General features: G+C 48.2%; 1 protein-coding gene across 1 annotated transcript in view; it reads right to left on the bottom strand.

Annotated features, from left to right (window-relative positions):
- LOC106594277 (TBC1 domain family member 1) overlaps positions 1–10,000 on the bottom strand; it is an 81,546-nt gene that overhangs the window by 21,915 nt on the left and 49,631 nt on the right. The window contains exons 12-14 of the mRNA XM_045711938.1: positions 5,402–5,586; positions 2,155–2,304; positions 379–537 (exon numbers count right to left, since the gene is read on the bottom strand). Of these exons, the coding sequence (XP_045567894.1) occupies positions 379–537; positions 2,155–2,304; positions 5,402–5,586 (494 nt within the window). The remainder of the gene's footprint in view (positions 1–378; positions 538–2,154; positions 2,305–5,401; positions 5,587–10,000) is intronic.

Genomic DNA, 10,000 nt, shown 5'->3' with positions numbered 1-10,000 from the left:
TAGGGTGTAGTGTGTCGGGTTTAGGGTGTAGGGTGTAGTGTGTCGGGTTTAGGTGTAGGGTTTAGGGTGTAGGGCTCACCCAGGTCTATCAGGATGGCGTGCTGTGTGTAGTGTGTAGGGTGTAGTGTGTAGGGTGTAGTGTGTAGTGTGTAGGGTTTAGGGTGTAGGGTGTAGTGTGTAGGGTTTAGGGTGTAGGGTTTAGGGTGTAGGGCTCACCCAGGTCTATCAGGATGGCGTGCTGGGTGTAGGGTGTAGGGTGTAGGGTTTAGGGTGTAGGGTTTAGGGTGTAGGGCTCACCCAGGTCTATCAGGATGGCGTGCTGGGTGTAGGGTGTAGTGTGTAGGGTGTAGTGTGTAGGGTTTAGGGTGTAGGGCTCACCCAGGTCTATCAGGATAGCGTGCTGTTGCGAGGTCAGCTGTTTCAGCAGTTCTTTATAAGGCCTGTTATTGGCTGGAGGTCTGACAGGAACCGATTGGCTCAACAGAAACTGCTCTGATAGGAACTTCCACACCTCTCCTCTGTACTGCCTGGGAACTCCTAGGGAGGGAGGGGGGAGGAGGGAGAGGGAGGGGGAGGGAGAGGGAGAGGGAGGAGGGGAGAGGGAGAGGGAGGAGGGGAGAGGGAGAGAGAGAGGGAGGGAGGGGAGCGGGAGGGGGAGAGAGAGGAGGGAGAGGGAGAGGGAGGGAGGGAGGGAGAGGAATGGGAGAGAGAGAGGAGGGGGAGGGAGAGAGGAGGGGGGAGACAATAGATCAGTTATGTTATATAGAGACTACAGTAACATTAGAGGTGTGTTATAGAGACTACAGTAACATTAGAGGTGTGTTATAGAGAGACTACAGTAACATTAGAGGTGTGTTATATATAGACTACAGTAACATTAGAGGTGTGTTATAGACTACAGTAACATTAGAGGTGTGTTATAGAGAGACTACAGTAACATTAGAGGTGTGTTATATATAGACTACAGTAACATTAGAGGTGTGTTATATAGAGACTACAGTAACATTAGAGGTGTGTTATAGAGACTACAGTAACATTAGAGGTGTGTTATATAGAGACTACAGTAACATTAGAGGTGTGTTATAGAGACTACAGTAACATTAGAGGTGTGTTATATAGAGACTACAGTAACATTAGAGGTGTGTTATATAGAGACTACAGTAACATTAGAGGTGTGTTATATAGAGACTACGGTAACATTAGAGGTGTGTTATATAGAGACTACAGTAACATTAGAGGTGTGTTATAGAGACTACAGTAACATTAGAGGTGTGTTATATAGAGACTACAGTAACATTAGAGGTGTGTTATAGACTACAGTAACAGAGGTGTGTTATATAGAGACTACAGTAACATTAGAGGTGTGTTATATAGAGACTACAGTAACATTAGAGGTGTGTTATATAGAGACTACAGTAACATTAGAGGTGTGTTATAGACTACAGTAACATTAGAGGTGTGTTATAGAGAGACTACAGTAACATTAGAGGTGTGTTATATATAGACTACAGTAACATTAGAGGTGTGTTATATAGAGACTACAGTAACATTAGAGGTGTGTTATATAGAGACTACAGTAACATTAGAGGTGTGTTATAGAGAGACTACAGTAACATTAGAGGTGTGTTATATAGACTACAGTAACATTAGAGGTGTGTTATATAGAGACTACAGTAACAGAGGTGTGTTATATAGAGACTACAGTAACATTAGAGGTGTGTTATAGAGAGACTACAGTAACATTAGAGGTGTGTTATAGAGACTACAGTAACATTAGAGGTGTGTTATATAGAGTCTACAGTAACATTAGAGGTGTGTTATAGAGACTACAGTAACATTAGAGGTGTGTTATATAGAGACTACAGTAACATTAGAGGTGTGTTATATAGAGACTACAGTAACAGAGGTGTGTTATATAGAGACTACAGTAACATTAGAGGTGTGTTATAGAGAGACTACAGTAACATTAGAGGTGTGTTATAGAGACTACAGTAACATTAGAGGTGTGTTATATAGAGTCTACAGTAACATTAGAGGTGTGTTATATAGAGACTACAGTAACATTAGAGGTGTGTTATAGAGAGACTACAGTAACAGTGTGTGTGTGTGTGTGTGTGTGTGTGTGTGTGTGTGTGCGTGCGTGTGTGTGATCACCCTGTCCGACAGCAGCGTGGACGGTGTCGGTGTTGACCTTGACCTTCGACCTGGCCTGTGTTCCCAGCATGCTCTCCCAGACCAGCGTGACCTCCTTCAGACATGGAGTTATCTCTTCATAGTCCAGACGTAAGCGCTTACTCTCCGACGCTGCAGACAGATCAACAGTGAGGAGGAGGACACGGCTTCTGTCTGTCTGTCTCTCTCCCCTCCATCTCTCTCCCCCTCCATCTCTCTCTCCCCTCCATCTCTCTCTCCCCCTCCATCTCTCCATCTCTCTCTCCCTCCATCTCTCTCTCCCCTCCATCTCTCCATCTCTCTCTCCCCCTCCATCTCTCTCTCCCTCCATCTCTCTCTCCTCCATCTCTCCATCTCTCTCTCCCTCCATCTCTCTCTCTCCCTCCATCTCTCTCTCCCCTCCATCTCTCCATCTCTCTCTCCCTCCATCTCTCTCTCCCCTCCATCTCTCCATCTCTCTCTCCCCTCCATCTCTCTCCCCTCCATCTCTCTCTCTCCCTCCATCTCTCTCTCCCCCTCCATCTCTCCATCTCTCTCTCCCTCCATCTCTCTCTCCCCTCCATCTCTCCATCTCTCTCTCCCCCTCCATCTCTCTCCCCTCCATCTCTCTCTCCCTCCATCTCTCCATCTCTCTCTCCCTCCATCTCTCTCCCCTCCATCTCTCTCCCCCTCCATCTCTCTCCCCCTCCATCTCTCTCCCTCCATCTCTCTCCCCTCCATCTCTCCATCTCTCTCTCCCTCCATCTCTCTCTCCCCCTCCATCTCTCCATCTCTCTCTCCCTCCATCTCTCTCTCCCCCTCCATCTCTCCATCTCCATCTCTCTCTCCCTCCATCTCTCCATCTCTCTCCCCCTCCATCTCTCTCCCCTCCATCTCTCCCCCTCCATCTCTCTCCCCATCTCTCTCTCTCCCCATCTCTCCCCATCTCTCTCCCTCCATCTCTCTCCCTCCATCTCTCTCTCTCCCTCCATCTCTCTCCCCCTCCATCTCTCTCCCTCCATCTCTCCCTCCATCTCTCCCTCCATCTCTCCCTCCATCTCTCCCTCCCTCTCTCCATCCATTTCACCCTCCCTCTCACCCTCCCTCTCTCCATCTCTCCCTCTCTCTCTCCATCCCTCCACATTAACATTGCCAAAGCAAGTCAAGTAGATAATAAACAGAAGTGAAATAAACTATTAAAAAAATGAACAGTAAACATTACACAAGTTCCAAAATAGACATCTCTCTCCCTCCCCATCTCTCTCTCCCTCCCCCATCTCTCTCTCCCTCCCCCATCTCTCTCTCTCTCCCCATCTCTCTCTCCCTCCCCCATCTCTCTCTCCCTCCCCCCATCTCTCTCTCCCTCCCCCATCTCTCTCTCTCCCTCCCCCATCTCTCTCTCCCTCCCCATCTCTCTCTCCCTCCCCCATCTCTCTCTCCCTCCCCCATCTCTCTCTCTCTCCCTCCCTCCTTCTCTCTCCTTTCCTCCCTCCCTCCCTCCCTCCCTCCCTCATACTGGAACTCCTCAAAAGTCCCCACAAGGACAGTAAAACAAGGAAAATGTCTCCACATTTCCCAGGTCCCCACTGACTTAATGGCAGAATGGTGAACTTACTGAATGAAATGAGAGTTTGACTGTGTGATATTAGGTTGCTTGTTGTGTAAATATTTTCCGTCTGTATTTGAATGATTTGTAAGGCTATTTTAGGCTAAAGGGGTTAGAATGATTTCCATTACAATACTCCTCATTCCTGCTCTAATTCACACATGGACCAGTGTGTGTTAACATGGGACTTGTTTTTCTGTACATCTCAACTCCTCCTGAGAAACCGTCTGAGAGAGGGGGGGGGTACGGCCAGGGTCTGAGAGAGAGAGGGGGTCACGGCCAGGGTCTGAGAGAGGAGGGGGGGTCACGGGCCAGGGTCAGAGAGAAGGGGGGGGGGGTCGGCCAGTATTAACCGTGACCCTGAATCCGTTATGGGTTCAGCGTCTTGGGAACATCGACAGATGTGTCTTTCACCTCGTCGGCTCAGAGATTCAACATAGCGTAGTTTCGGCCCAAGGCCGTTGGGGTGTAACCCCTGGGAACAAACAGCACAACCTCCGAGGAACTTTACCTTCAGCAGGTAAGACCACACACACACACACACACACACACACACACACACACACACCCTACAACACACACACCTGATGACAACACCTGCCTTCTAGGCATTTCATTATGCAAATGTACTGTTGAATTCATAGAGAACAATTAACGATCACTTTGTAGTTGCCCTAGACATGCCAATTTCACCGGGGCGTGTGTGTGTGTGTGTGTGTGTGTGTGTGTGTGTGATGAGCAGGGGTGATTGGGTTCATGATTCTCCGTCTATATCCTCAAATAACCTCAACCAGCTGTTGCGCAGTAGTAGTATCTGTGTATTACCCTGTATATTGTTGTGTTCTCTCTCTCCATCCTCAGTAGTAGTATCTGTGTATTACCCTGTATATTGTTCTCTCTCTCTCCATCCTCAGTAGTAGTATCTGTGTATTACCCTGTATATTGTTGTGTTCTCTCTCTCCATCCTCAGTAGTAGTATCTGTGTATTACCCTGTATATTGTTGTTCTATCTCTCTCCATCCTCAGTAGTAGTATCTGTGTATTACCCTGTATATTGCTGTTCTCTCTCTCCATCCTCAGTAGTAGTATCTGTGTATTACCCTGTATATTGTTGTTCTCTCTCTCCATCCTCAGTAGTAGTATCTGTGTATTACCCTGTATATTGTTGTTCTATCTCTCTCCATCCTCAGTAGTAGTATCTGTGTATTACCCTGTATATTGCTGTTCTCTCTCTCCATCCTCAGTAGTAGTATCTGTGTATTACCCTGTATATTGTTGTGTTCTCTCTCTCCATCCTCAGTAGTAGTATCTGTGTATTACCCTGTATATTGTTGTTCTCTCTCTCCATCCTCAGTAGTAGTATCTGTGTATTACCCTGTATATTGCTGTTCTCTCTCTCCATCCTCAGTAGTAGTATCTGTGTATTACCCTGTATATTGTTGTGTTCTCTCTCCATCCTCAGTAGTAGTATCTGTGTATTACCCTGTATATTGTTGTGTTCTCTCTCTATCCTCAGTAGTAGTATCTGTGTATTACCCTGTATATTGTTGTGTTCTCTCTCCATCCTCAGTAGTAGTATCTGTGTATTACCCTGTATATTGTTGTTTTCTCTCTCCATCCTCAGTAGTAGTATCTGTGTATTACCCTGTATATTGTTGTTTTCTCTCTCCATCCTCAGTAGTAGTATCTGCTGCAGGACGGCCTTCCTCCACAGTTCTCTCAGTTCTGCTCGGCCGCTTCTTCCTCTCCTCCGAACGACGCCCAGCGGTCCGTCTACGTCTGCAACGCTGCACGCAGACACGCCCCTACCGTCTATGGGACAGGCACCCCTGTCTGAGATGGAGAGGGGGGAGAGATGGGGGGGGGGGTGGGAGGGCGAAAGTGAAGAGAGATGAGAGGTGGAGAGAGGGGGGAGAAATGGGAGCGAGAGAGAGACAGAGGAAGAGAGGGAGAGAGGGGGAGAAATGGAGCGAGAGAGAGACAGAGGAAGAGAGACGGGGGGAGAAATGGGAGGGAGCGAGACAGAGGAAGAGAGAGAGAGAGGGGGAGAAATGGGAGGGAGAGAGACAAAGGAAGAGAGGGAGAGAGGGGGAGAAATGGAAGCGAGAGAGACAAAGGAAGAGAGACGGGGGGAGAAATGGGAGGGAGAGAGACAAAGGAAGAGAGAGAGAGGGGGAGAAATGAGAGAGAGAGAGATCAGTTAATTCATTAGTGTCCATCTATGCTATTATAGACCCCATTCTCTGGCCCCTGAGTCCAGGGACAACATCTACATACAGGTAACATCCACTGAGACCAGACACCTCATTGTTTAGTGGCTCGTTATGTATTTACTTCTAATGAAAAGGTCATTTACTGTTATTGTCAGGCTTTCAGTGTGTGTGTGTGTGTGTGTGTGTGTGTGTGTGTGTGTGTAATGGGTGTGTGTGTAGGGCGTTGGCTCTGGTGGAGAGGGGTGTTTGGTGCCATAGTGGCCGAGTGCGTCAGCAATGTGTTTCTTAAGAAGTTTGGCGTGTTTGTTTTGGTGACTGTGCTTGTTTCAACACGCCTTTCAACACAACCACACACCCATTACACACACCATTACACACACCCATTACACACACACACACATTACACACACACACACCTATTACACACACACACACACACACACACACATAGTTTAGATTCACTCATTGAGTATCAGGTTCTTCCATGCTACTCTGTGTTCTAGTTGGTGTGTGTGTGTGTGTGTGTGTGTGTGTGTGTGTGTGTGTGTGTGTGTGTGTGTGTGTGTGTGTGTGTGTGTGTGTGTGTGTGTGTGTGTGTGTACAGTACGTACAAGAGAGGATTCAGTAAACAACATCCACATAATGATAAGCCTCCCCCTGAAGGACTTTAGCTCAGTGCACTAACACAGTCTCGTAGGGTACAGAAGGTCCTTGGTTTCAAACGCAGTCAGTAGCAGAGAGTTTACAATGTCAGGAAGTGTATATTTAACTAAATCAGAAAATGCTCCTAAACCTGACCCTCGCTCCTAAACCCGACCCTCGCTCCTAAACCCGACCCTCGCTCCTAAACCTGACCCTCGCTCCTAAACCTGACCCTGGATCCTAAACCCGACCCTCGCTCCTAAACCCGACCCTCGCTCCTAAACCCGACCCTCGCTCCCTAAACCCAACCCTCGCTCCCAAACCTAACCCTCGCTCCTAAACCTAACCCTCGTTCCCTAAACCAAACCCTCGTTCCCTAAACCTAACCCTCGTTCCCTAAACCTAACCCTCGTTCCCTAAACCTAACCCTCGTTCCCTAAACCTAACCCTCGTTCCCTAAACCTAACCCTCGTTCCCTAAACCTAACCCTCGCTCCTAAACCTAACCCTCGCTCCTAACCCTCGCTCCTAAACCTAACCCTCATTGCTAAACCTAACCCCTCGCTCCTAAACCCGACCCTCGCTCCCAAACCCGACCCTCGCTCCTAAACCTGACCCTCGCTCCTAAACCTAACCCTCGCTCCTAAACCTAACCCTCGCTCCTAAACCTAACCCTCGCTCCTAAACCTAACCCTCATTGCTAAACCTAACCTCGCTCCTAAACCTGACCCTCGGCTCCTAAACCCGACCCTCGCTCCTAAACCCGACCTCGCTTCTAAACCCGACCCTCGCTTCTAAACCCGACCCTCGCTCCCTAAACCTAACCCTCGCTCCCTAAACCTAACCCTCGCTCCCTAAACCTAACCCTCGCTCCCTAAACCTAACCCTCGCTCCCTAAACCTAACCCTCGCTCCCAAACCTAACCCTCGCTCCCAAACCTAACCCTCGCTCCTAAACCTAACCCTCGCTCCTAAACGTAACCCTCGTTCCCTAAACCAAACCCTCGTTCCCTAAACCTAACCCTCGTTCCCTAAACCTAACCCTCGTTCCCTAAACCTAACCCTCGCTCCTAAACCTAACCCTCGCTCCTAAACCTAACCCTCGCTCCTAACCCTCGCTCCTAAACCTAACCCTCATTGCTAAACCCGACCCTCGCTCCTAAACCCGACCCTCGCTCCTAAACCCGACCCTCGCTCCTAAACCCGACCCTCGCCTCGGCTCCTAAACCTGACCCTCGCTCCTAAACCTAACCCTCGCTCCTAAACCTAACCCTCGCTCCTAAACCTAACCCTCGCTCCTAAACCTGACCCTCGCTCCTAAACCCGACCCTCGCTCCTAAACCTAACCCTCGTTCCCTAAACCTAACCCTCGTTCCCTAAACCTAACCCTCGCTCCTAAACCTAACCCTCGCTCCTAACCCTCGCTCCTAACCCTCATTGCTAAACCTAACCCTCATTGCTAAACCTAACCCTCGCTCCTAAACCCGACCCTCGCTCCTAAACCCGACCCTCGCTCCTAAACCCGACCCTCGCTCCTAAACCTGACCCTCGCTCCTAACCCTCGCTCCTAAACCTAACCCTCATTGCTAAACCTGACCCTCGCTCCTAAACCCGACCCTCGCTCCTAAACCCGACCCTCGCTCCTAAACCCGACCCTCGCTCCTAAACCCGACCCTCGCTCCTAAACCTAACCCTCGCTCCTAAACCTAGCCCTCGCTCCTAAACCCAACCCTCATTGCTAAACCCAACCCTCGCTCCTAAACCCGACCCTCGCTCCTAAACCTGACCCTCGCTCCTAAACCTAACCCTCGTTCCCTAAACCTAACCCTCGTTCCCTAAACCTAACCCTCGTTCCCTAAACCTAACCCTCGCTCCTAAACCTAACCCTCGCTCCTAAACCTAACCCTCGCTCCTAAACCTAACCCTCGCTCCTAAACCTAACCCTCATTGCTAAACCTGACCCTCGCTCCTAAACCCGACCCTCGCTCCTAAACCCGACCCTCGCTCCTAAACCCGACCCTCGCTCCTAAACCTAACCTCGCTCCTAAACCTAACCCTCGCTCCTAAACCTAACCCTCGCTCCTAAACCTAACCCTCATTGCTAAACCTAACCCTCGCTCCTAAACCTGACCCTCGCTCCTAAACCCAACCCTCGCTCCTAAACCTAACCCTCGCTCCTAAACCTAACCCTCGCTCCTAAACCTAACCCTCGCTCCTAAACCTGACCCTCGCTCCTAAACCCGACCCTCGCTCCTAAACCCGACCCTCGCTCCTAAACCCGACCCTCATTCCTAACCCTCGCTCCTAAACCTAACCCTCGCTCCTAAACCTAACCCTCGCTCCTAAACCTAACCCTCATTCCTAACCCTCGCTCCTAAACCCGACCCTCGCTCCTAAACCCGACCCTCGCTCCCTAAAACTAACCTTCCATTAGGTTGGACCACTATGCCTAAACTAAATGAATACCCACTTCTTACAAATTCAACATTTATGGAATATTACAACTAAACAGTAAATACAGGTAGGTCCAGGTATGGTCAGGTATTCTCTGGAATATTACAACTAACAGTAAATACAGGTAGGTCCAGGTATGGTCAGGTATTCTCTGGAATATTACAACTAAACAGTAAATACAGGTAGGTCCAGGTATGGTCAGGTATTCTCTGGAATATTACAACTAACAGTAAATACAGGTAGGTCCAGGTATGGTCAGGTATTCTCTGGAATATTACAACTAAACAGTAAATACAGGTAGTTACAGGTATGTCCAGGTATTCTCTGGAATATTACAACTAACAGTAAATACAGGTAGGTCCAGGTATGTCCAGGTATTCTCTGGAATATTACAACTAAACAGTAAATACAGGTAGTTACAGGTATGTCCAGGTATTCTCTGGAATATTACAACTAAACAGTAAATACAGGTAGGTCCAGGTATGGTCAGGTATTCTCTGGAATATTACAACTAACAGTAAATACAGGTAGTTACAGGTATGTCCAGGTATTCTCTGGAATATTACAACTAACAGTAAATACAGGTAGGTCCAGGTATGGTCAGGTATTCTCTGGAATATTACAACTAAACAGTAAATACAGGTAGGTCCAGGTATGTCCAGGTATTCTCTGGAATATTACAACTAAACAGTAAATACAGGTAGGTACAGGTATGGTCAGGTATTCTCTGGAATATTACAACTAAACAGTAAATACAGGTAGGTCCAGGTATGGTCAGGTATTCTCTGGAATATTACAACTAACAGTAAATACAGGTAGTTACAGGTATGTCCAGGTATTCTCTGGAATATTACAACTAACAGTAAATACAGGTAGGTCCAGGTATGTCCAGGTATTCTCTGGAATATTACAACTAACAGTAAATACAGGTAGGTC

Source organism: Salmo salar, unplaced genomic scaffold (genome assembly GCF_905237065.1).
Source record: "Salmo salar unplaced genomic scaffold, Ssal_v3.1, whole genome shotgun sequence".
Taxonomy (NCBI): Eukaryota; Metazoa; Chordata; class Actinopteri; order Salmoniformes; family Salmonidae; genus Salmo; species Salmo salar.
Note: the sequence above shows the minus strand (reverse complement) of the source record. Positions and strands in the feature narration are given on the sequence as shown.